This window comes from Urocitellus parryii, chromosome 6, assembly GCF_045843805.1.
Source record: "Urocitellus parryii isolate mUroPar1 chromosome 6, mUroPar1.hap1, whole genome shotgun sequence".
Taxonomy (NCBI): Eukaryota; Metazoa; Chordata; class Mammalia; order Rodentia; family Sciuridae; genus Urocitellus; species Urocitellus parryii.
The window spans coordinates 120,652,669-120,679,775 of record NC_135536.1 but is presented as its reverse complement, the minus strand read 5'-3'; the positions used below and the strand labels follow the sequence as shown (position 1 = coordinate 120,679,775).

General features: G+C 38.1%; 3 protein-coding genes across 4 annotated transcripts in view; 2 read left to right on the top strand and 1 right to left on the bottom strand.

Annotated features, from left to right (window-relative positions):
* Hykk (hydroxylysine kinase) overlaps window positions 1-14,786 on the top strand; it is a 28,358-nt gene extending 13,572 nt beyond the window's left edge. Inside the window, exons 4-5 of one of the 2 annotated variants that reach the window (XM_026400583.2) lie at window positions 730-913; window positions 14,764-14,786. In XM_026400583.2, coding sequence (XP_026256368.2) covers window positions 730-913; window positions 14,764-14,765 — 186 coding nt within the window. In that variant the 3' untranslated portion in view covers window positions 14,766-14,786. Of the gene's footprint in view, window positions 1-729; window positions 914-10,936; window positions 12,805-14,763 lie in introns of those variants that run through there. The other variant, XM_026400581.2, reaches the window with a different exon arrangement.
* On the bottom strand, window positions 1,774-3,051 carry LOC144255352 (acidic leucine-rich nuclear phosphoprotein 32 family member D-like). The gene has a single exon (XM_077799848.1). The coding sequence runs from the start codon at window positions 2,927-2,929 to the stop codon at window positions 2,162-2,164; it is 768 nt and encodes a 255-aa protein (XP_077655974.1). The 5' UTR covers window positions 2,930-3,051; the 3' UTR covers window positions 1,774-2,161.
* Window positions 14,787-15,615: 829 nt separating the features above from the next.
* Window positions 15,616-23,379, top strand: Psma4 (proteasome 20S subunit alpha 4). Its single transcript, XM_077799485.1, has 9 exons — window positions 15,616-15,719; window positions 17,233-17,258; window positions 17,499-17,541; window positions 18,142-18,304; window positions 19,769-19,846; window positions 20,290-20,378; window positions 20,824-20,954; window positions 21,693-21,816; window positions 23,154-23,379. Exons 2-9 carry the CDS (start codon window positions 17,256-17,258, stop codon window positions 23,306-23,308), a joined length of 786 nt encoding a protein of 261 aa, XP_077655611.1. The 5' UTR covers window positions 15,616-15,719; window positions 17,233-17,255; the 3' UTR covers window positions 23,309-23,379.
* The last annotated feature ends 3,728 nt before the right edge of the window (window positions 23,380-27,107 follow it).

Sequence of the window (27,107 nt, the reverse complement as noted above, 5' to 3'; positions counted from 1 at the left end):
GAAGACTCCAAAGGGGCAGGGATGCTATCTTCAAAGATCTGGAGGACAGTTTTGTGGAAGAAGAACTAATCCTGTTGCAAATGGCCCCAGAGATTGCAATTGGAACCAGTAGCATGGACAGTATTGGAGAATCAGATTTTAGTTCAGCAAAAGGAAGAACACAGTCAGAGCCATCTGAATAAGGGGCAAAAGTGCCTCCTGTGGGAGATGTTCCATAGAAGAAGGCTACAGAATATTGGAGAGATGGTTAAAATTTTAAATGGAGGGGTCAGGAAGAGAAGGTGTTTTCTGAGTAAACATCCCGTAGGAATGATAACACTAATGATGTGGATATGTGAAGAAGGCATCCCAGGAAGAGGAAACAGCAAATGCAAAGGCTGTGAGGTTCCCTGAGCAGCAATTAGCCAGTGTGGTTGGAGTCCAGTGAATAAAAGTAGTGAAAGATGAAATCAGAATGGTAACAGGGGACCAGGGTCAGCTCATGTGGGTGAAAATAGAGTTGGGAGCTGTCTCCAATGTGAATATCTATCTTCACACAGTGGTGAGGATCAAGTGAGATAGAAATGTGCTCCCAAAACTTCGAGATTTTGTATGAATATGAATTTTGTGGATTAATGTCAATAAGTAGGTCAGAGACCATGAGAGAATACAATGGTGTAGTCCTCTTGCATAGTGGAGCTCTCAGTAGTGGTTGCTCTATCAAGAGGCTGTTTCTTACTTTTGATTTAGAAATTTCATCACCCAAAGTTAAGTAATCTTCATCGGGAGAACTTCATCTGGAACCTGAAAAACATTCCTCTTCTGGAGAAATATGTGGATGCCTTGGGCCAGAATCAAAATCGGGAGATTGTTGAGCAGGTCATTCAGCTGTTCAAGAAAGAAGTAATGACCAAATTAAGTCATTTTCGAGAATGTGAGTATTTCCCCAATCAAGTACATGTTTTTCTCAGTATTTATATTGTCAGATTTATTTTTTGAGGTGATAGGGATCAAATACAGGGCCTCATGCATGTTAGGCACATGTTCTACCACTGAACTACATCCCCAGCCCTTTTAAATTTTGAGACAGGGTCTTGCTGTGTTGCCTAAGCTGGCTTTGACCTCTTCTTGAACTTGTGAATCTCTCAACTCAGTCTCCTGAGTAGCTAGTTACAGGCATGTGCCATTGTACCTAAAGATCAAACTATCTTAATTTTTTAAAAAATATTTTTTAGATCTTGATGGACCTTTATTTTGTCCATTTATTTATATGAAGTGCTGAGAATTGAACCCAGCACCTCATACCTGCTAGGCAAGTGCCCTACCACTGAGGCACAACCTCAGCCCCCAACCTATCTTAATTTGTTTAATTTTTTTTTCCATGAACTAGAACCCTGCCTCATATTTTGAATGAATGTAATTTTTCTAGGTATGTGTATGGCACTGATCATTTTCTGCATGATGCCAGTAATTTGAAATTCCTATATCTTCCTGGCTTTTTAAAGTTTTTGCCTTATGTAGTGATTCATATAGTGATAATACTTTTACCTTATTTCTTTTTTTATATTAATAATTATATTTAAGTATTAATTTAATGAATATTTATGCATATTATTATAATATTATTTACACTTTATTTAAACATGCACACAATGTAACAATATAATTTGGCCAATATCACTCCCCAGCACTTTCTCCCTCCCTCCCTCCTTCCCCATTCCTTGATCATGTTCATCTAACTTTTTAGATTTCCTACCTGGTTAGAATATGTATATCTTCCCACTTTTTTTTTTTTTCAAAATGTTAAGATTTTATTTACAAAGCTTTTTTTGTTGTACAGAAAGTAAAAATGCTGTTACAATCTCAGTGTGACTGGTAGCCACGGACAGTTGACTCACCAATCACAGCTATCCATGCTACAGCAAGAGTCTTACACAAAAAACCTAACAATGCTTACAATTTTGTTGGGGCAAAGTCCCCAAGCTTGGTGGTGGATTACCATGAGGGACTAAAAGGAGGAAGGCGGAATGTCACAGGAACTATTCTTTGGCTCTTTGGGTGGGCTGGCGTCCTGGGGTTTGTATCACAGCTACCTTTTTTTTTTTCTTTTTTAAACAGCTATCAAATCCATGAGCAGTCCAACCAATACTGAACAGTTCTGTTTTGCAGTGTATCTGGGGTCTTAATCATCTTCTCCTTCATCATCTGTTTCTCTCTTCCTCTTTTCACCTTTCCCGCTTTCTTCCTCCTCTTCATCCTCATCCTCATCCTCGTCTTCTTCATCTTCATCTACTTCTCCATCATGCCCAAATTCTTCTTCCTCCCCGCTGACTTCATCTTCATCTTCTTCCCCCTCTACATCTTCATCTTCATCTTCATCAAACTCTTCCTCCTCACCATCCTCATCCTCCTCATCTTCTTCATCTTCTCCTTCTTCATCCTCCTCCTCTTCATCCACACCATCCACCTCTGCATCTGAGTCGGGGGCTTCCCCGTCTTCTCGATCATAGCCATCCAGGTAGGTCAGCTGGGGCAGGAGCCTGAACACACTCTCTCGGTAATCATTCAGATTAGTGACTTCACAGTTAAATAGATCCAGGCTCTTCAGACAATCCAACTTTTTCAAAGGTTCCAAGGTGCTGATGTCTTTCAGTTTATTTCCACTTAAATCTAGATGTGTGAGATTTGGAAGTTTTTCTGCTAACATATCCAGACCTCCATAGATTCTATTGTCACTGAGCTCAAGCTTTTTCAATTTAGGTAGCTTGGGGAGATTTGAAACTGAAATCAAGCCTACCTTTATTAAACTGAGGAACTCCAAGTTCACAAAGTCAGCAGTTAAGCCCTCAATTTTTCCATCATTTGATTTGCAATTGTCCAAAACAAGTTCTCGAACAGCTGCTGGGGTCCTGTTCCTCAGCTCCAGGTGGATCCTCCTCTTCATGTCCATGTTTCCCTCGTCCCCCCTCTTCAAACTTAACTTTCCGCGGCGGGGCGGAGGGGGGGAGAGGCGTCCCGGCCTGCGCGGCAAGGGCCTTCGGAGGGGGTCTGCTCGCGGCAGCGGCCAGCAGCGCGGTCCCGTGCGGCGGGCGAGCGGAGCCCCCGGAGCCAAGTTACTCGCGGGAGCGGAGAGAAACCATGGAGGGAAAAACCCACATTTTTTTTTTTTTGAATGAGCATTTTTTTTAAGTTGTAGATGGACATAATACCTTTATTTTATTTTATTTATTTACTTTTATGTGGTGCTGATGATTGAACGCAGTGCCTCACACATGGTAGGCAAGCGCTCTATCACTGAGCTACAACCTTAGCCCTCTTCCCACATTCTTGTTCTCCTACAAGAATCTTAACTATTTTTGGTCCTTTACATTTCATATCAATTAGAATTAGCATGTCATGTTTTTTTAAAAAATCTGTTGAGATTTTGGATTTAGTCTCTAGATAAATTTGGAGAAAATTGTCATTATAGTGTATATTATTTTTTATAAGACTGGTATTATAATCTGTGAACATAGTCTATCTGTCTCTCTACTTAAATAGACTATGGTCTGGGGTTGTGGCTCAGTGGTGGAGCGCTTGCCTTGCATGTGTGAGGTACTGGGTTTGATCCACAGTACCTTAAATAAACAAAATAAAGGTGCTGTGCCCGTCTACAACTGAAAATATTTTTTTTTTTAAAAAAAAGAGAGACTGTGTTCATGGATTAGAATTTAAGATATAGACAGATAAATAGATATTAAAGTTTATAAATTTCTCCAGAGAGGTCTTATACTTCTTTTCTTGATTTATTACTAGGTACTTGATTTTTTAAAATACTAATTTAAATGTTATCCTAAATTTCACTTTCTGTTTGTTGCTAGTATATAGAAACAGCATTTTGTAATATCCATTTTTTTTCTATTCTTTTAAATTTACACCTGTAATCTGAGCAACCTAGGAGGCTAAGGCAGGAGGATTGCAAGTTCAAGACTAATCTCAGCAACTTAAGTTCAAATGTTTATTTCAAAATGCTCCTCAAGTTTCTTTGTATGTATCATCTATAAATAATTATACTTTTATTTAAAAAAAAACCAATCCTTGTATTTCTTTGCTTTGCTTTACTTTACTGGACGCCTTTGTGTTTTTCCCTGTTACCTGTGGGGATTATTATAAGTTATTTTGTTGATAGCCTTCACAAGATTAAAGAAGTCCCCTCTATTCCTGGTTTACTAAGAATTTGTATCATGCATATGAGCCAGTTATGGTGGCATATGCCTGTAGTCCTAGCTACTCAGGAGGCTGAGGTGGAAAGATTAGTTTAGAGTTCAAGATCAGTTGACAATATAGTGAGACTCTGTCTCAAATTAAAAAATAAAATAAAAAGAATTTATATCATGAATACATGTTGAATTTTATTAAAAATTTTTATACATCCATTGAGATGGTCATTATTTTTCTCTGATATGGTAAAATTGTACTGGTGTTATTTCTATTTTTTTTTAATTTTTTAAATATTTATTTATTTTTAGTTTTCGGTGGACACAACATCTTTATTTTATTTTATGTGGTGCTGAGGATCGAACCCAGTACCCTGCGCATGCCAGGCGAGCACGTTACCGCTTGAGCCACATCCCCAGCCCCAAAATTGTACCTGAACATCTTTTTTCTTTCTTTTTTTTTTTTGGTGGTACTGGAGATTGAACCCAGGGCCTTGTGCATGTGAGGCAAGCACTCTACCAACTGAGCTACATCCCCAGCCCATTATTTCTAATATTAAATCAACATTGCATTCCTGGTGTAAACCCAACTTGGACATGATATACATTTTTCTTATCATCTTATTCGGTTTGAAAACATTTTATTTATGATTTTCACATCCAGGTACACAAGTAAAATTTACCTATAGTTTTCCTCTCAAGGTGCCCTTTTGGGTTTTATGTTAGCCTCATAACATGAGTTAGTTTTTCTGTCCTCTCAGAGATTGGAAGATGGGATTTTTTTTCTTTTTTAACATTTGAAAGTAATTTTATGATGAAGCCATTTGATATTGGATTTCCTATAGGGGAAATTTTTAAATAAATGATTCAATTTCTTTAATATTTATAGTACTATTTTTATTTATATTTTACTTATTTTGTCAGATTTAGGGAGTTATATTTTCCTAGTAATTTGTTCATCCAAATTTATATACTTATTGCCATAATTTATTTTTTTTATCATTTTATTGTTTTATTATTTATTTTTATTTTTTATTTTTTTATTTTTTTTAATATTTATTTTCTAGTTCTCGGCGGACACAACATCTTTGTTGGTATGTGGTGCTGAGGATCGAACCCGGGCCGCACGCATGCGAGGCGAGCGCGCTACCGCTTGAGCCACATCCCCAGCCCTTATTATTTATTTTTAAAGTCTGCCAGATCTTTGGTGATTCTTTTTATTCTCAGTAATGATTATTAGATTCCTGTCTCTTGTTTTCCTGATCAATCTTAATGAAGATTTATCTATTTTTAGTTTTTCTGAAGACCCTCTTTATTATATTTTAAAATTAGTATTTTCTTCTTTCTCTTGGCCTATTTTGCTTTTTTTTTTTTTAATTCCTTAAGATGAAAATTTAGCTCATTAGGGGTGTGTGTATGTGTGTGTGTGTGTGTGTGTGTGACTGATTGTGTTACCAGGGATTGAACCAAGGACCTCATGCATGCTAAGCAAGCCTTCTATCACTGAGGTATGTCCTAGCCCTTTTTTCTTTTAAAACAAGGTCTCACTAAATTGCCCAGGTTGGCCTGGAATTTGAGATCCTCTTGCCTTAGCCTTCCAGGTAGCTGGGATTACAAGCACACCTTGCCCAGCTACTCCTATTGTTTTAAAGAACAAAACGTGGAAGTGCATTTTTGTTAGGCTAGTTTTCTGGTCTAGTAGAGGGAAAATATCCTCCTCATTTTGTTTCTTATCATTGCTTTCGTTTGTTTCATATTGTAAAGATAATTGTTCTGACATTATTGCTAAACCCCCTACTTTTTCAACAGCTTATTTGGGTATATGCCATTCTTAATCTTTTTTTTTTGGGGGGGGGGGGCGGGGGTTAGTTTGAATTTTATGTTTCAAATTTTTACCATATACAATAAATACTGCATAAGCTTTGTCTTTGGTGTATTCAACATTTGATTTGGGTAATATTTCATCTGAGTTCATTTGGAGAAATACAACTTAGCTATTCTGCTTATAAACATCAAAAAAGATGCCAAAAGGCTGGGGTTATAGCTCAGTGGTAGAGCCCTTGTCTAGCATGTGTGAGGCACTGGGCTCAATCCTAAGTACTACATAAAAATAAATAAACAACAAAAAAGGTATTGTGTCCATCTACAACTAAAAATATATGTAGATTTTAAAAAGGTACCAAATTAGAAAATAGGGCATTAACAATCAGAGTTTTTTTAATTGGCCCACACACTTTTTTCTAATTTGCTATTAGGTTAACTGTTATATTTAGCATTTTCTCCTAAGGTTGGTAAACACGTAAGAGATATTATGCAAGAGACTATGCCTTTTGCGTTAGTGGTCCCTGAGGTTGTACTTACTCATGACCAAAAAACCCAAGATCACTGGCACCAAACACTTTTTGTATTTTATTGGTTATAAGAATTGGTGAGGGCTGGGGTTGTAGCTCAGCAGTAGAACACTCACGTCGCATGTGCGAGACCCTGGGTTCGATCCTCAGCACCACGTACAAAAATAAACAAGTGAAATAAAGGTGTTGTGTCCAACTACAACTAAAAAATAAATGTTTTAAAAAAATAAGAATTGGTGAAAGCCAAAGTGAATCTTTGGTTTTATAGGCTGGAGAGTAGAGAATCCTGTATTGCATTTTACATAAAAACAGGAAATATTTTAGCAGCTTAAACCTTTTTAGTTACAGAACAAAATGTATTACATTGGGTAATATAGTTTATGACCAAATCAATTATGACATATATACACGGCACTTTAGCATAAAGGCAAACCTTAAAAACAATTCTGGATTTTAAAATTAGGCCAGAGTATAAAAAACAGTGCATGATCTTACATTCAGCAAAATCATACTAACATCTCCATTTTTGTAGGAAAATGGCCAAAATAAACTTTACTTATGACACAGTATGTGTATTTATTACATGTATTTATTACATGGCTCTTTTTCCCTAGATACTTAAAATTTCCACATAACACAACTCCCAATTTTAAGCTTTGCAAAGAATATGAGGCCAAATACTGTTCAAATAGATTGTGCAGTATTGTAATACAAAAATGTATTTTGAAAGCTTCAACACTATTTCTATAAGAAATGGTTTTGATGCATCTGTTAGCAGACACCTATCTACTGTGTTTAAGAAACAGGGCTATTGGTGTATACTGTGCCTCATTTGAATAAGCTCCAAGTGTTCTTTACACATTCACCACTGTGCTGTTTAAAAAATACAGCTATTGGGTTGGGCTTGTGGCTCAGTAGTAGAGCACTTCCTAGCAAGTGTGAGGCACTAGGTTCAATTCTCAGCACCACATATAAATGAATAAAATAAAAATAAAGCTCCATCAACATTGAAAAAATATTTTTAAAAATACAGGTATTAAGAAAAATTCATGTTTTCTTTTGGCAGTGCATTAAGTTGTTGGCCCTTTAGTAGTTTGGCTTTCTAGGTCATTAAACCTTCAAATATCCACCTAGTTTTCAATCCTTGGTTCAGCTAGATGCTTACTCTGTCTGATTCACTAAGCAAATTACTGATCCATGAATCTTAAATTACTATATTTCCCCAAGTAAACAATAGAAAAAGTTAACTTCTTTACCATTTCCCAAACCTTAACTTGAATGGTTTTCACTTAAAAGTTATTCAATTGAGAACACTTACTATCAGGTACAATTATTTAGTTATTTTAAGTTTCACATATAACTACTATTACATTAGAGAACACACAATACATAAAACAAATGAGATGCAGTCTGATTAATAGTCTTACATTAATTAGCAGTTTCATACAAATAGATTAATTCCCAAGTAAATTTGTAATTTGTTACAGACCAACTGACAACTATTTGTAAACAAAACTAAGTTTTAACATGTATGTTATCTTTTGCCTGGCCTTTAAGTACAGTTTTGAGATGTCATTATTTCCCTGTTTGAAGGATTAAAGTTAACAGGAACCCAGTGTCTTGGTGGTTTGGGAAAAACATTGGGTGATGGTAGGTAGCTCACTAAATTTGGCTCCAGCATCATTTTGGTTAGCTTGAAACTTAAAAAGCAAGCTGGGACTTAATAATGTAGCATTCCAGTTTGGATTCTTTGGAAAATTTTTGTTCTTTCCACCATTTTGCATGGCCTGCTATGCAGCTGCTGATGAGTTATAATGGTCTCATTTTTTTTTTTTTTCTTCTTATGAACAGTCTTCTTCTGGGAATTCTGATCCTTGGTCTTCTATTAAGTTGTTTTGGGTTCTTACTACTATTTCTAGATTTAGGAGCTGGAATGTTACACCTCCTTCCATATTGTCACCTTTCAGTTTGCTTTTCAGATTGCAGAATTTCCCCTACTATCCTCTTCTTGCTGCCAAGCCCAGGATAATAGAGGTTTAGTTTTTGATGGATCCTTTCCTCTGTTTCAATATAGAAATTTTCATGGGCCAATCTGCTGAGTTCAGCCTAGGAACTGAGGCCTACATCAGCACAGACATTTGAGGAAAGTCCTAGCAACTTCGAGTTTGAACTCTCATTCCTAATTGGGTGTTGTTTGAAGCACTTTATGTGAGAATGTAGCTATCAATCTCTTACAGGCTGCACATCCCCAGTACTGATACATAGTTTTTCATTTTCATTTAATTTAAAATATTTTGTAATTCACCTTATAATTTCTTCTTTTCACCTGAATCTATAAATCCTTTTCCCAGAATATGATAAACTTTTTTTAATACTGGGGGTTGAATCCAGGGGCTGTCACCCCAGTTTAGTCCTTTTTGTTTTTTATTTTGAGAGATGGTCTTGCTAAGTTGCTAAGGGTCTCACTAAGTTGTTGAGGCTGACCTTGAACTATGATCCTCCTGCCTCAGCCTCCCAAGTTGCTAGAATTACAGACATACACCACTGTGCCCAGCTAAACTTTTTTTTTCCTAAACCTTTATCTTTTTACTATTGATTTCTGCTGTCCCTTCATTGTAGTTAGAGAACATACTCTAATAAATGTTGTCCAGTAGGATTCTAGTCAGTGAAAGAATAGTTCTATATCTGTTGTCCAATACAATAACCATTATGTGTGGCAAGTGAGTACTTGAAATGTGGCTACTACAACTAAGGAAATGAGTTTTCAGTTTCATCTTTTGTTGTTGCTGTTTGTTTATTTGTTTTTGTCCTGGGGATCAAATCCAGGGCCTTGTATATGGCAGGCAGACACTCTACTACTGAGCCACATCCCCAGCCCAATTTTATTTAAATTTAATAAATTTAAATGACTACATATTTGTTAGTGGCTACCATATAAAACAGAGCCCTGCTATCTGATTTCAGTCCTTTGAAATTTACTTTATGATGCAGATTTAAATCTTTATAATATGGTATTTGGTAAATTTTTATAAATAGATCACATGTGCTTGAAAAGAAAGTATATTCTGTAGTTGTCGAATATGGAGTTATATCTATGCCCAGAAGGTCAAATATGTTAATCATGTTTAAATTTTCTATACCTTTCACTTGTTTTATCAATTACTGAGTAAAGTATATTTAAAATATCCCACTATGACTGTGGATTGTCTATCTTTGCTTGTATTTCTGTCAAATTTTGCTTTATATATTTTGAAACAATTATATGATACAAATTTCAGAAATGTGTGGTTTAACATCTGTGATTTATAGTAATGTTCATTGGTTCTGTGTGCCAGTCACTGTGCTATGTAATTTAAGCATGATTTAGACAATCCTGAATCATATAGAAGAAATTAGCATTTTCTTTATAAAGTTTGTTTCTCAGTGGTTCACTGCTCATGGACACCCTAATCTTATCTTAATCCTTAGTCAGTGGCTTAAATCAGTACTTCTCAAACTGTACATGGTAAACAACAAGTTTGAGGGTTCTTTCCCCCAACCCATTGTGCATTACATGGTCCTACTGTGAATGATTAGTTGACAGCTCAAGCAATATCCAACTATCCCTGTTAGGTAAAACTTAAATTGATCTACACTCTGTTCAATGAGATAAGGTCACTGATCATACTCTTAAATGTCAAATACTATAAAATTTTTTAAAATATATTTTTTTAGTTGTTGATGTACCTTTATTTTATTCATTTATATACGGTGCTGAGAATCAAACCCAGTACCTCACATAGTCTCGGCAAGCACTCTACTACTGAGCCACAACCCTAGCCCAAATTACTATAAAACTTTCTAAATACTCTCAGTTTCTGTTCTTATCTCATGTTATAGTAACATTTTGTAGGCCAGCACTGGCCACAGACTCCATGTTAAGAGGTATTGACTTAAAATACCAGCATCTATTCCAGTAATCAAAAAATGGGAAATCAGCAATGCCTTGTCCTCATAAAAAACAAAAAATGTTTTGAAACCCCAGATGCAGATAAAGGTTTCTTTGGTCCATTCTAGAACTCCTTGCCTTCTACAGTAATTTGAAAATGTTTATATTCTTTTTAAACTTTTCTGGCTTTGAGTAGTACTCTTTTTCGATTTACTCTTCTAGCAGTCAAAATCAAATATTTGCAATGACTGCATTCTCCATCTTCTGGTTTTGTATAGATGAGAAGCAAATGCAGACAGCACAAAATTATATGCATTTGTCCTTTTCAGAGAAAATTATTTTATTTCAATAAAATTGGGTTTGACCCTTTATCCCTGACTGCTCTTCAAATTGTTTGAATAGCCTTGCCTAAGAAAAAGAAATGGAAAGAGAATGAATTGGGATATTAAATAACTGTTTTTACATGATTTTTCTACTTTCAGGTATCAATCATGGCGATCTTAACGACCATAACATTTTAGTAGAGTCCAGCAAGTCAGCCTTTGGAGATGCTGTATATCAAGTATCTGGGATTTTAGACTTTGGAGACATGAGCTATGGCTACTATGTGTTTGAAGTGGCAATCACCATCATGTACATGATGATTGAAAGCAAGAATCCTATACAAGTAGGAGGTCACATTCTTGCAGGGTTTGAAAGTATAATCCCACTGACAGCTGTAGAGAGGAGTGCTTTGTTTTTACTTGTATGTAGTCGATTTTGTCAGTCACTTGTCATGGCTGCATACTCTTGCCAGCTACACCCAGAGAATAAAGAGTATCTCATGATTACTGCAAAAACTGGGTGGAAGCATTTACAGCAAATGTTTGACATGGGCCAGAAAGCAGTAGAAGAAATCTGGTTTGAAACTGCCAAGTCCTATGAATCTGGGATCTCTTTGTGACTACATAATTAAAAATGAATTGATCTGTTAATGAATTGATGAAACGGATCAGTTCACTTTTAACTATGTGCATTTGAAGTGTGTGTGTGTGAGAGAGAGAGAGACAGAGAAAAGATACCAGAAATTAAACCCAGGGGCACTCTACCACTGAGCTGTATCTCCAGCCCTTTATATTTTTTAAGAGAGAGTCTTGCTAAGTTTCTGAAGCTGGCCTCAAACTTGTGATCCTCCTGCTCAGCCTCTCAAGTAGCTGAGATTACAGGTGTGTACCACTGCACTCGGCCCTGCCTCATTAAGTTTTTAACAAGATATAATATAAGCCAATATTTAATGAGCACTAAGTATTTTACATGCACTTTATCATTTAATCTTCATAACTAGTCCATGAAGGAAATATTGTTATGATGAATTCCTGTTTCCAGATAAGGAAATAAGGGCTTAAGAAGTTGAATTAATTTAGTCAAAGAGACCCACAGCTTACATCAGGTCTTTCTGATATAGCCTATGTTCCTAATCGCTACAGGATTCAATAGAGCATACTCTACTTTTTCCCTTCTCTCTGGTCTCTCCATCTCAGCCCCTACCTCTACCTTCCCCAACATGTGTTAAGAGGAACAAATGAGATCATTCACATGAAAGCACTTACGCTTCTCAAACTTAAGGGATTGTGGTTTTTATCTGATCTGACCACTGAAGAAATTGGGGACCAGAAAAATAGACTGAAACTTTGATTTTACTCCTAGTCCTGTGTTCATCCTGTTATATAACAAAATCCTGCAGATTTTCCTCTTGATTGCTCTTACTAACATTCTTTCACTGAATCCTAGTGAAAATATTGCTGACCACTATTTCAGTTTTTAAATAATGCTGCATTATGTTGATAATTTACTATTTGGAGTTTGTTCTAGCTTATGTCTAATCAATCAATTCCATGTAGTTTATACATTCTTCATTGGCTGTGATGGTTAATTTTAAGTATCAGTTTGACTGGGTTAAGGGATACCCAGACAGCATTAATTTGGGGTATGTCTGAGAGGGTATTTCTGGAAGAGATTGACAGTTGAATCAGTGGACTGAAAAAGGAAGATCTCTTCTCACCAATGTGGGTAAGCATCATCTAATCATTTGGAGGCCCATATAGAACAAAAAGGCAGAGGCAAGATGAATTCAGTCTCATCTGGAGCTGGCATTCCATCTTTTCTTGCCCATGGACATATACATTCCAAGTTCTTCGCCTTCAGACTCCAGGACTTATACCACAGCTCCCCCCCACCCTGGTTTTCAGGCCTTTGGTCTCAAACTGAAAGTTATATCATCAACTCCCCTGGTTCTCAGGCCATCGGACTCACACTGAATTATACCACTGGCTTTCCTGGTTCTCCAGCTTGCACATGGAGTATGGTGGGATTTCTTGGCCTCTGTCTTAAAATAATAAGTTCCCATGTAACTTTCCATAATAAATTCCCTCAGATCTGTCTGTCCTGTTGGTTCTATTTCTCTAGAGAATCTTAATACAGTGGCATAAATTGAATAAAATTTAGTTCATATCATCTTTAGAACCTAGCACCATGCCTTTCCCTAGCAGATCCCCAGTAAATATGTATTGAATGAAGTGCAAGAATGTACACATTTCTACAAGTCCTAGGCCCTCATCTTTTCAACCAAAGAGAAAATCCAGTTTGGGATTTAGAAATCAATGCCAAATGTCTGGAACATTCCTTGCTTTTGCATGTCTTTTTCTATTCAGACTTTTATCCTAGAGAGGATGACTGCAATAGCTTTATAGTCTGGTTTTCTTATCATTAGTTTCCCAGCTTACATCCTTTAAGTTAATGCCAGATAAGAATTCTGGTTACATATATTGCTGTGTAACAATTCAACTAAAAACTTAGTGACTTCAAACAATGATAATTTTATTATCTTATTGTTTCTGTGGGGGCATGAATTCAGATGAACCTTGGGATAGCTTGCTTCTGCTCCCTGATGTCTGGGGCTTAGGCTGGGAGAGCTTTAATGCTTGTGAGAAACTCAATCACTAGGAACTGTGATTCTGGAGGAATGATTACCCATGTGGCTAGTAATGCTGGCACCTCATGTGCAATTGGCCAAATGCCTCTCCAGATGGTCTTTGCTTCTTCATGGCATAGAGTCTGGGTTCTAATAAGAACCCTCCCCAAAGAAAAAAATAAATTATGTTATTTTTTAACTACTCTCATGTCAAATGATATCACTTCCATTATTGTCACAAGCTCATCCTGCTTCCCAGATGGGTGACATGGACCCTGTCAATGGGAACTATCAATGGCATTGTGAAAGAAATGTGTGGGATGGGATATCTTAAGCCCTCATCATCCTGAAACATTTATCCTCTCCTCCTGTTTCTGAGAAGGGGGAAAATTTTTTTTTTTTAAGACTCTGACATTGGGCTGGGGGTGTGGCTCAAGTGGTAGCACGGTTGCCTGGCATGCACAGGGCCCTGGGTTCGATCCTCAGCACCATATAAAAATAAAGATGTTGTGTCCACTGAAAACTAAAAAATAAATATTAAAAAATTCTCTAAAAAAAAGACTCTGACATTGAAGGGACTCTATAAGCTGGCCTCAAACTTGTGATCCTCAAATGTCTTCCCTCAAATGTCTTTTGTCCTTTATTTACTATATTTTCTCCTCCATTTAGGCCATACTGAACTACTCTGTCACTGAAACTTGTCAGATTCATTCTTATGCACTTTAATTTCAACTGACCCTTTCTTCTGACCTAAGAAATCCTCCCTCTCACTCAGTATTTGCTGAATTCTGCAGCCTGAACTAAGATGGCATGCATCGCTGTCAGAGGTGCCATAAATTGTGACACTTGAGGGTGCTTTTGGAGCACCTGTCTGGATGTTCCCTTTACCACTTTGCCTTGGCTTACCCCCCACCATGTTAGAAAAATAGAGATGACAGAAGAGACCTCCAAATGTAACTCATTTCTACCTCCTTTTCAAAGCCCAGACCAATAATTTTACACAGCCTACCTATAAAGGACAAAGTCCCTGTCCAATGGACTGAAATAACTACATAGTCAACCTACTATCCCCCAAAAGCCTAAACATGTATAGTAGGGATGAAGCTGGATAAGTAAAAGGATGGAAAGGATATGAACATACTGTAACAGTGTAAGATAATGAACGTACTGTAATAATGGTCCACTTTATGCTTTGACTATAAACCTTGCTGCTCTGCCCCTCCAACTTATTTCTTTAAGTAGACATGTTTCATTCTCTTCCTCTCCCCCTGCTAATCTTGGGGGAAGGGGAGAACAGGATTACCTTTCTTCTCCATCCTAGTCAGAGTTAATCTGTCCTTGTGTACACACCCACCATAGGAATGAAGTAACTCAGACCTTGGGGATACTACCAGAAGATCTCAGAAATGACCATCTCCCAAATTAACAGATGAATCACAACTCCAATAGAGAACACCTGGAATGTAGCCTTTGAAGTGCCTCTTTTAAAAAAGCCCCCTGTTCCTGATGATGGGCAGAATCACTGCCTTTGAGAGTCCCGGGTTTCTCCTTTGTTAGCAAAACAATAAACCACCTTTTTCCTTTTTCTCAAAACCATGTCCTCCTCATTGGATTGGCATCAGGAAAAAGGACTGAAATTTTGGCAACAATATAAACTAGAAAACATGACAAATTCAGCAAAGATATGCTGTGTATATCTGGTGATGGTAGGGCTCTCCTTTAAACTAGGTTGGTGGGGGGAGATAAAAATGAAAGTGAAAGTTGTCCCATAGGTGTGATTCCCAATACAATTTGCTTTATATGTCAAAAAGTTCATATATTAATAATAAAAGTGGAAACCAGATTTTAGAAGGGGGACCGTAACAGAACGAAGGGTAAATTCTGATTTGGTTGAGACAATTGTGGGGAAAAGGGCTGGAATGGTGGGTAGCAAGTCCACATTAATACTTATCCTAGGTCCACCAACAGTGGTAAAGAGGAGAAAGTAAAAATGAAAACAAAGCGTAAGGGGAAATCCGCTATAATTCCACTTGATCCTTAGGCGGGGGTCGCCAGCCCGCCTTCCACGCTGCACAATTCGCCCCAGCGCCGCGGAAGACACCAGCCTGAGCCGACCTGCAGCAAATCTCAGTTTCTCCTGGGCACCAGTTCTCGCCCCGCCTCCAGGAGGACTTCCGCATCCTTACCGCCCCGCCCCTTGCTGCTCTGCGCACGCGCGGGGGCCATATTCGCAGCGGACGCCGTGAGACGGTGGTAGTTCTCCCCGAGACTATTTCCGTCTCTGTAGATCTCCCCTCTTCAGTGTCTTCTCTCTGGTGAGCCTTGGTCCCCGGTGGTCGGCGGAAGCCTGGTCGCTGTCCGTTGGGTGGGGGTTGTGAGCGTAAAGATAGCGGGTCTCCGCCGTCAGCCGCTGCTGAGGAACTGTGGGCACGATGACTCTGCACCCGCCTCCTCGGCCTCGGTGACGGTCTGGTCCGGGACTGGCCCCCGCCGGCCGCCGTCGGGTTACCCGGCCCTGGGCCGGGGCCGCGGGACAGTGCAGGGCACCGGGCGCAGGTGGGCAGGTCGTAGTGGTCTGTGCGGCTTTGGTCCCCTGCGTACAGTACGTGAAAGCGCTATTGGATGTGCCGGTGACCTCAAACTCGTGCTTTACCCGGCGTCAGGCTCGGTGATCTTGATCCCGCCCCCCGGCAGGTCTTCTGTCTTTGCGACCTCCTGTCTGCTCTTGTCTGGACCACTCTTCCCATGCACCTGCCTATTGGAACGGCACACCTGACTAGTTACCCTGCCTTCAGCCTCTCACCAGCCTCATGTCTTTCTAAACTGCCTGTCAGTTCCTGTGGCTTTGCGACTCTTAATCATTCGGTGGAGCCTACTTAATTAAGAGACAAAATTCAGTTTTTACGTGGGCCCTTGAGATACCTGCTTACTTTTCCAGTCTTAATTCCTAATATTCCGGGAATACGGGCTTTGGATTCTGAGGTTAGTTTTTCTACTAAATCACGCACCCCAGTGTTGTCTTTGGTGAGGATTGAAATGATGCCCAAGATTACCATACCCACCCCCAAGTTCAGAACCCGGTGTCCAACTTGAGCAATTTACATCTTGCCCATTGAGCTTTCTGCCTTTGGTATCCTTTGCTCATGCTTTCTCCTCTTCCAGGAACGCCTTTCCCTTCTTCCTTTCCCTGTTCTTAGACCTGAGGGTTTTCAACTTGTTTCTGCTTCCCCCATCTCTAATTTATTCTTACTTTCTGTATCAGTGTCTCCAAAAAAATGTTTTCCCTCCATTCTGATTCCTACTCACTCTGCTTTTTTCTATCCCAGGGATTGAGCCCAAGGGCACCTAACCACTGAATCACATCCCCGGCCTTTATTTATTTATGTATGTATGTATTTATTTATTTGTGGTAGTTGGACACAGTATCTTTATTTATTTTTATGTGGTGCTGAGGATAGAACCCAGTGCTTCTACCAATGAGCTACAGCCCCAGCCCCGAGATAGGGCCTAAGTTGCTAAGGCTGGCTTTGAACTTTCGATCCTCCTGCCTCAGTCTCCTGAACTAGTGGGTTTACAGGGGTGCACCACCAGCCAGGTTTCTCACTGCCTTTTCCACGTTATAATCAATGTCTGTTCCTCTTTCCTGACTGCCAGGGATTGGTATTGCATATCTTGGTGTTCCAGCATTTGGCATGGTATCTGGCTCTTTGCAAGTACACAACAAATGTTAGCTGAATGAAGAGAGTGAATAAGACAGATTTTGAAAGTGAGAAAATGCATCTTTAAATTATGAATTTTTTTAATGATGATTCTATTTTATTTTTACAGGAATTATATAAAGTTCAGAAACCATGGTGAGTTAATAAAACATGCCAGTAAACTATTGCGTGTTGAAGCTTGTACTCAATTTACAGAATTACATGTGGTAATTGAAATGGAAAAAGAGATGGGATAGTGACTTATTCCTTATAACAGCTTCTTCCCACACACTGAACTTTGTGCACCAGGATACATTTTATAAAATGATTTGTGGGCTTGGAGGAATTGGGTTACCTGCAGCAGATAGGAATCACTTATATGTTTTTCCTTTGCAGTCTCGAAGATATGACTCCAGGACCACTATATTTTCTCCAGAAGGTAAATAGAAATTTCTTAATCTGCCTCAAGTAAAGACTTAAGTGTTAAAATTTTAAGGAAAAAAAAAACTCTACAAAATTTTTTTTTTTTTTTTTTTTTTTTTGATACTGGAGAATGAACCCAGGGGCACTCAACCACTGAGTTGCTTAGTTAGGCCTTGGCTTTGAACTCACAATCCTTCTGCCTCAGTCTCCTGAGATACTGGGATTATAGGCATGCACCACCATCCCCAGCTACAAACATTTTTGGAATTACTAAGTTCATGCTTTTTGTACTTGTGAATTAATTGTGGTCACTAGCCTGATTGCATATGCATTATGGAAGAGTAAAAATAGGACCATTGCTTGTAGCCTACTAGTGTCATTTCTGATTTCTCTTGGAACAGTATACAGGAACACAGAGGAGAGTCTTGGCTTCTCTCCTCTTGTGTTTTGTGGGGTTTTTGTTTTTTTGTTTTGTTTTGGTTTTGTTTTTTTTAATATTTTTTAGATGTTGATGGGCTTTTATTTTATTCATTTATTGAACCCAGTGCCTCACATGTGCTAGGCAAGTGCTCTACTACTGAGCCACAACCCCAGCCCCTCTGCTTGTGTTTTGTAGGTCGCTTATATCAAGTTGAATATGCCATGGAAGCTATTGGACATGCAGGAACCTGTTTGGGAATTTTAGCAAATGATGGTGTTTTGCTTGCAGCAGAGAGACGCAACATCCACAAGCTTCTTGATGAAGTCTTTTTTTCTGAAAAAATTTATAAACTCAATGAGTAAGTGAGATCTTAGAGAAGAGTTTTAACCATCACTTTCTCACATAAATGAGATCTGCTTATTTTGAAAGGTTCTTCATGTGACATTAGTAGAATTTAACAGTTTATTTTTACTTGTAAAAATGTGTGCTTTTACTTCATTTTGCTTGAAACTACTTTGAGGTCCAGTTCCATGTGTTATTTGTTTAAAGTACAGAGCTAAACATTTAGTGGGAAAACAGCATAGTATAGTTATAAAAGTATAGGTTTAGTAGTAACAGAGATTTGGGAACAAATCCAGGCTCCAACCCCATACAAGCAATGTGACCTTGCATCAATTATTTAATTTCTTAGGGCTTCATAGCCTTTTAGAATGGTTGTAGAAGTCTGATAAAACAAATTAAAATGAATGAAATGAACTAGCACAGTATCTGGTATATAGCAGATCCTCAAAGTATTATTTGGAATATCTACTGAGGGATTTTGTTAAATTATAGTAAATCTTTACCAAAGAACAGGTCTCCTGGAAGTCTGAGAATATTTGAGTATTTTAACTACTTCTTTTTTTTTTTTTTTTTTTTTGCAGTACTAGGGATTAAACCCAGGGGTGCTTTGCCATTGAGCTACATTTCCAGCACCTTCCCACGGTTTTTAAATTAAAAAAAAAAAAAAAAAAAATTGTGACAGGGTTTTGCTAAGTTGCTGAGACTAGTCTTGAACTTGTGATCCTCCTGCCTCAGCCTCCTGAATTGCAGAGATTATAGGCATATGCCCAGTTTAGTTATACTGTTTGCACACCCTATGAGGTCTCTATTCAATTTGGTTGTGCAGAACTTTGCAATTAGTGGAGAACTGATTGTTAAAAAGATTCTCTTCAGCAGTGGGCCTATTAAATGCTGGTCAGACTGTTTTTTTTTGTTTTGTTTTGTTTTTGTAGTTGTACATGGACAACATGCCTTTGTTGTTTGTTTTATTTTTATGTGGTACAAAAGATTGAAACCAGTGCCTCACACATGCTAGGCAAGTGCTCTGCCATTGAGCTACAACCCCAGCCACCTGGTCAGGCCTTTTGCTACACTTATCTGAGGTAGTGTCATTTCTCCATAGAGCCACTTTTTAGGCCCACTCAGCAGCTTGCAGGATGGTGAGATATAATGACAGTGGTAACAGGGTAGCCCTCAGGGAATAGGTAAAGTAAAGAAAATGTACCTCCAGGAAGAGCCTAGCCTTGAACTTCAGTTTGTGAACTTCTCTGCCCTTTTGCTTTTTCATCCTCACTCCCAACAAGCCAGCCCTTGGGAGGTAAGAGAACTTTCTTGTTGAATGATGTCAAGTAAATGTCTCCTATAAAGATAAAATCTCTGTGTTTTTTTTCAGAAGGGCATAGAGACTGTGAAGCAAACATGGAAGATTTCTAATAAGACTTGGTGCTTCTTAATATCCCCGCTTATAGATCACTATCTTTTTTTTTTTTTTTCCTTCAAGGGACATGGCTTGCAGTGTGGCAGGCATAACTTCTGATGCTAATGTTCTGACTAATGAACTGAGGCTCATTGCTCAAAGGTATGGAATAATAGCATAACTAATGATATAGAAGTTAGTTTAATGTTTCTAAGGAAAACTCACTTTTGCAAAGATTAGTCACTAAAAGTCTATTAATTGAAAATGACAGGTTTTTTTTCCATAATACCTTTATTTTATTTATTTATTTTTATGTTGTGCTGAGGATCAAACCCTGTGCCTCACATGTGCTAGGCAGGTACTCTACTACTGAGCTACAGTCACAGCCTGAAATTATAGTTTTTTTAAATCAAATTTATAAAATGTCATTTATTATAAAGATAATAGGATGTTAACAAGTTTCCCCCCTCCTCCTCTTCAAATTATAAGTGACTATTATGTTGTCTCTATGGCATATATTTTTTTTCCACAGGGTATTTTCCTTAGATTTTATGTGTTTTAGAAAAAAAAAAAAAACTATTAATATGCCAATCTTTTTATCCTAGGTATTTATTACAATATCAGGAGCCAATTCCTTGTGAGCAGTTGGTTACTGCACTGTGTGATATCAAACAAGCTTATACACAGTTTGGAGGTACTGAACTTTTTAGAATTGTTATTCTGAAAATTTAAAACATTATAAGTAATAACCTTTTCAAGGTAGTAAAAGGAAATTGAAAATCATCAGTCCATAATTCCTGCATCTTGAGCAAGCCTGCTTCTACCATGTAGATTATATATTTTATTAATAATATATTGAAAGTCCAAAATAACATTTTCCAATTTGGAAACAAATTCTTTTTACATAATAATGAAATTCAGCACTGGTGTATGTCCTTACTTCCTCTCCTGGCTATGTCCAAATCCTAGAAACAAAAGTGGAATTTGTGATTGAGCTTATCTCTGATAGCCAGAACATGGAGCAGTTAATGAATGCTTAACTTCACAGAAAAGCATTCAGCCACATTCTCTGAGCTCTAGTAACTATAGTGATACCAAATTTAGATTGTTGATGTTTGGCTTTTTCTTCTTTGTTAAAGGAAAACGTCCCTTTGGTGTTTCGTTGCTGTACATTGGCTGGGATAAGCACTATGGTTTCCAACTCTATCAAAGTGATCCTAGTGGAAATTATGGGGGATGGAAAGCCACCTGCATTGGAAATAATAGCGCTGTGAGTATTTTTGTGGTGTGTAAAAGCTAGAAAAAGATCTAATAACTATCATAATTTTTGAAGTAAAGATGAACAGTATTTTAAGATAGTTCCATACCACATCAAGGTTGTTATAGCTATCTATGATTTCTGTTGGTGACAAAGTTGCAGATACTGCTAATATATTGGAGTTTGTTGCCTTCATTTATAATTAAATGCTAGTTTTAAATTAAAATTTGTGAAAATAAAGATACATTATTTTTCATACCTTTATTCACTACCCTCTAAGTTCTAGGATGGACTCCTTTGTTAACGGAGGACCTAGATTAAAAATTCCCTTAGGGGAGCAAGGGATATAACTCGGTAGAGCACTTACCTACCATGTGTGAGGCCCTGACTTTGATCCCCCCTAAAAAAAAAAAAGAAAACTCCCTTGACAGAGCATCAGTATCCTCTCTTGTTACCCCATCTCAGGTCTACCCTTCCTGCCATCCAAATTGTTTATACTGGTTGTAGTGCCATTTAAAAGGCAGGCATTAAGCCGGGTGTGGTGGTATACACCTGTAGTCCCAGCACTTCAGAGGCTGAGCACATGGGATCACTTTAGGAGTTCGAGATCAGCCTAGGCAACACCTCAAAAAAATTTTGAGACTCCCATCTCAAAAAAATAGTCAAACATTCTTCTAGACCAATCCATATTCCTAAAAAAAAAAAGAAAAAACGTAAAAACTTAAAATTCTATATATTCTTGTTTTATAGGCAGCTGTGTCAATGTTGAAACAAGACTACAAAGAAGGAGAAATGACCTTGAAGTCAGCACTTGCTTTAGCTATCAAAGTGCTAAATAAGACCATGGATGTTAGTAAACTGTCTGCTGAAAAAGGTAACACATGTCCTCTTTCATTTGTCTGCTTGAGTGAGGGGAACTGATTGAGTAGCTGTTGGTATTAGGCATTTTACCTGTTGCTTAATTCATAGAAGCAGCACCATTATAAGTTAGGTAGCTTTATACCTGTTTCCTAAACGAGGACACTGGGGTGCCATGACTAGGGTTAAGTGACTTGACAAAGATCAGAATGAGCATTGATAACTTTTGAAGCCATAATGCCACACTGCATGCTGGGCTTAATGACCTGAGCTAGAATGTTCCCAGTACTCATAATTCAGAGACCCTGCTCCATGCTAATTTAGTTAATAGTAATCATATCAAGACCTCTTGGTAGTGATATCTATGCTTCTGTGTGTGTATGTGATAAACTACATGTATTTCTACAGGGTTATGATATACTTTACGAGAGATAGAGCACTTGCATCAGTCATGGTACCCTGTTGTATTTTTCTGGGTCTTTTAAACTCTTATGTTAAACTCATGTTAATAATTTCACTTTATTCAACTTAAGTTGTATGACATAAAAATTTTTCCCAAAATTGTGGTTGATTAACATTGATTTAATGTAGTACACTTAGCTCCCTGTGTTTCTTAGAAAATGCCATTATCTATAGACTGACGTCTGTTGTCATCTAATTTCAGAGAGGCCCTAGTCAATTTCCCCTACACAAATACTCTTTCCGCTATATGTATCAGTGTGTTTCCCTTGCCCAGAGCCATAGAAGCCGTTTTTCATACCGTTATTTTGAAAAGAGGTTTGAAAATTCCATAAAAAGTGTTATCATTGGTTGAAGATTCCAGCTTAGCATTCAGGGGTTCTAACAAGGAGATTGTGGTTCTTTCTGGTCAGCAAACTAATAGCAGGCCAGCTAGAATAGCTGTTTTTTTGTTGTTGGTATTTGTTTTGTTTTTGTTAGTTTGGCACCAGGGATGCTTAACCACTGAGACACATCCTCAGCCTTTTTTTTATATTTTATCTTGAGTCAGGATCTTCGTAATTTGCTTAGGGGCTTGCTAAATGGTTGAGGCTGTCTTTGAACTCTCAATCCTCCTGCCTCAGCCTCTCAAGCCACTGGATGACTGTACTTTACTAAGGGAACAACATAATGGTTGCTAAAAAGTTGGGATGGGTTAAAAGAGGGAAGATGTTTAAGTAAAAATCGTGATTAAAATATTATTAAGACCAAAGGTATTTTCTTCCTGTAAAAGTATCCAGGAATCATTAACCATAAAACATGGTAAAGTAGTGAATTGAGGCTTACATATGTTAAGTTATTTGCTGAGTGTACCTGCCTCTGATACAAATGTTTGTGTTTGTGTTTGTTTTTTAGTGGAAATTGCCACACTTACAAGAGAGAATGGAAAGACGGTGATCAGAGTTCTCAAACAAAAGGAAGTGGAGCAGTTGATCAAAAAACATGAGGAAGAAGAAGCTAAAGCTGAGCGTGAGAAGAAAGAAAAAGAACAGAAAGAAAAGGACAAATAGAACCAGGGATTTTATAACCCATTTGGGGCACCATTTCAGTGTAAAGGCTGTTCTACTCTTCCACCTGAGAAGGCTTTTTCAAAAACTTGTGCAGGTGGGGAAATAGGACATTCCATACTGAATTGGGTCTTTGTCATTTCTGCTCAATTGAATACTTTGTTGTAATGATGATTATTCTTTATGGACATCTTAAATTTCACACTTTTTTTTGGAATAAAACTTGAAAAGAACGGAGATGGTGAAGGAAAAAGTTATCTGTAGCGATAATTGTTAAAAACAACAGGATTGATAAGGCTCTTACCTTCCTCAGGCTATGTACGCTGTGGTTTACATTCCTTTCACAAAGGTGGGGCATATCCCTTTATGCTGTCCATCATTTCTGTCTCCAGAGATGGGTTAGAGAATGAATGAGAGCGCTGAGCAAAGCCAGCACTGATGTATACACATGAAGAAAGAATGTATAGGATCCTGCAGTTAGGACTGCACAGAGTCATAGCCCAAGCCATATGGAAGATGGAATGGGAGAAATTAAAGCCACACAGGAAAAGTGGAACCAAGAGATAAGAACAGTTTTGTTTTGGCTGAAGGGAGTTCCATTGCTGGGCTTTGCTCAGCCCATTCACTTAAGTTTCTATGACTTGATACAAGTGATATAGAGTGGTCTTATTTCAAGTGTAATTCCTGGACAGACAGCTTCAGTGTCACCTAGAAATGCAAATTCTGACATCCAGACCTACTGAATTAAAGTGTCTGGGGGTGCATGGTAATCCATTTTAACAAACACATCAGGTGATTCTTACATATACCTAAATTTAAAGTCCCCAGGGGTAATTCCATTGGCATCCTGGGTGAGAACCAGTTCAGTGAGCTTCCCTTTGCTCCATAGTGGTTACACTACCATGTATGGGCTTCCAGCCTAAAGGCTCCTAAGTGTATTTAGGGAGTAATAGTTGCAATTTTGGGGACTGGGGTTGTGGCTCAGTGGTAGAGCACTTGCCTAATGTGTATAAGGCACTGCATTCGATTCTCAGTACCACATAGAAATAAATGAATAAAATAAAAGTCTATCAATGTCAAAAAAAAAAAAAAGTAATTGCAGTTTTCTGCGCAGTCTAAAAGGCATTTCTGAGCTCTTGGATGATCCACTTTTGAACTGTCTAAATTAATTCACTGTAATTTATATAGCTGATTTTCATTGTTCTTGAGAGTTATATGTTCTATAAAATCACCACAGATGCTGAATTAACAAATACTGAACCGTTGTACCTAAGGGAAATATTGGGATAGGTTCTATAGCCACTGGTGACAGCATTTTCATCAGTTGATCAATTCATTCCTTTTTAATGTGTTTCTACTTAAGACACCTTATTTGATACATACTGTTGATTCTTTAGCATAATTCCCTGCCAACAGCTATATCTGAACGTATTAATAAGGCATAGCACAGCCTTCATGTTCTTGGGAACACTCAATAATAGCACAATACGTGAGGACCATTTTAAACTGTGAAATCACCAATAAAAGGCACAATAATGCAAAAAATATGGTACAAGAGAGACCGTCGGAACACTCATAAAAGTATGAGCTGAAACTAGAAGTGTTGCCTTATTAGACTCGTCTAGGAATGTATTCTTCAGGCTTCCCAGACTTTTTCACTAATCTGCATATGTCCACAAATGACTGCAAAAGCACTGCAAGTATTTCCAAGAGTAGGCAAATTCACAAATATATATATAATCTACAAATAAAGATCGGTTCTACATCTTTAAATGACCCTCAATCTTGTTGCACCTGGAATTAAAGACAGATGGAAAAGTGAATCAATAAACCCTGTTGACCCCATTCTGGATAGCCAGAATCCAGCCATTTACCACTAAGGGGACCAGGGATGATCTGGTCCATTGTCTCTCATTTGAACAATAGCAACAGCCTCCTAACTGGTCTCTCTACTTCCACTTCCTCTCCCATAATCAATTCTCAACAACAGCCAGAGGAATCCTTTCTAAATGTTAAAAATTGTGCTACTTCTGGGCTGGGGCTGTAGCTTAGTAGTAGAGTGCTCACCTCGCATGTGTGAGGCTCTGGGTTTGATCCTCAGCACTAAACATAAAAATAAAGGCATTACATCCATCTACAACTAAAAAAATATTTTTTTAAAAAAAAAGATTGTGCTACTTCTCTGCCCAAAGCTCTCCAATGACTTCTTCGCATCTTGTTCAGTAAATGTTAAATTCTTCAACTGGCTTATGAGGCATCCTAGCTTCTGGCTCCACTGTCACCTTTCATATCAAGTGCTCCCTTCCTCACTATTCATCCAAATGAGTCTTCTGGTGGTCCTCGAACCCATCAAGCCCTTTTCATCACGTGACCTATGTACTTGCCAGTCCCTCTGCCTTAGGAAAGCCCTTCCCATGGGTTATATGTATTTTCCACACCCTCATCCCCTCTGGTCTCCACTTGAATGTAACCTTATCTGACTATTTCTCTAAAGAAACAATCTACTCCCCCATTCTCTGCCCCTTACCCTGATGAACTCTTCTCCAAGACACTGCAGAAGGACTTTGTTTTCATTCAGCAACTGTGTCCCAGTGGGAACAAAAACAGGAACATATTAGGCAACAAATAAACTCATGAATGATTAAATAGAGCCCCTTGATATGCTGGAGTGAAATCCTAAACACCACTTTTCCATCCAGGTCAGAACTTGTGGGTTTCTATATTCTGACCACACCTTCTGCATTCCTAAAGTTAGAACAATATCTTGAGTGCTACAGTAGATAAGAGCCCAGAGTAGAAATAAGCCACACTAGAAATAAGTCTTCAAAGGCTAAGTTTGTAGCTCAGTGGTATAGTGCTTGCCTAGCACGAGTGAGGCACTGGGTGTGATCCCCAGCAGCACATAAAAATAAATAAATGAAAATAAAGGTATTGTGTCCATCTGCAGCTAAAAACAAAAATAAAATCTTCAATTTCCTAACAATGGACAATTTTCAATGTAGTCCCCCTTTTGTTTAGATAAATTCATACTAGAAAAATAGCAAAAGGTAGCCTGGAGCAAAGGCTACTGAGTAACTTGTGGGATTTTTTCCTATTTTGGGGCTATCAGCTTAGCATAGAATCTCACCAGATCCCATTTTCCTCTACTCTGGGCATGCTTTTGGCCCAGATGGCAGGACCCTTTGTTTTCCAGGGTATTTTCTGACATATCCCAAATGTAGCCTTAGTGGGCTGGGGATATAGCTCAGTTGGTAGAGTGCCTGCCTCACATGCATAAGACCCTGCTTTCAATCCCCAGCACCACCAAAAAACAAAACAAACAAAAAAAACAATGTATCCTTAGCAATCTTCATCCAAATGGGCCCTCCACCAACAGCAAGCATTTCATTCTCTGATCTGGGCAAAACTCAGTAGGTTTTCACAGAGACGCTACCAGCTTGGAAGCACCTTGATGTGAATAAGTAGGAAACCAAAGAGAGCTAGGTTTTAAATCTTGAGCTAAGTTTTAAAATCATGCTTTTAAAAATAAGCCATGTGGGGGAAAAATCACATTCCTGTGTATAATTTTACTTGTGGTAATTAGAAAATAAGTGAGGCTCTGGAATTTCTAGTCTAGCACTTTGAAAGTTCCTTGAAAGTATTTGTTGCAGCAATGCAAAAATATTCCAGACTCCGGGGGAAACAAAAACACCAAAATATAACCCGAAAGTAGATTCATTTCTTTGTTGAATACTTGGGTGTGTTCCTGGTCATTTTTGGTGATGAAGATATATGGTCGAGTAAAACATCTTCCGCTCTTAAC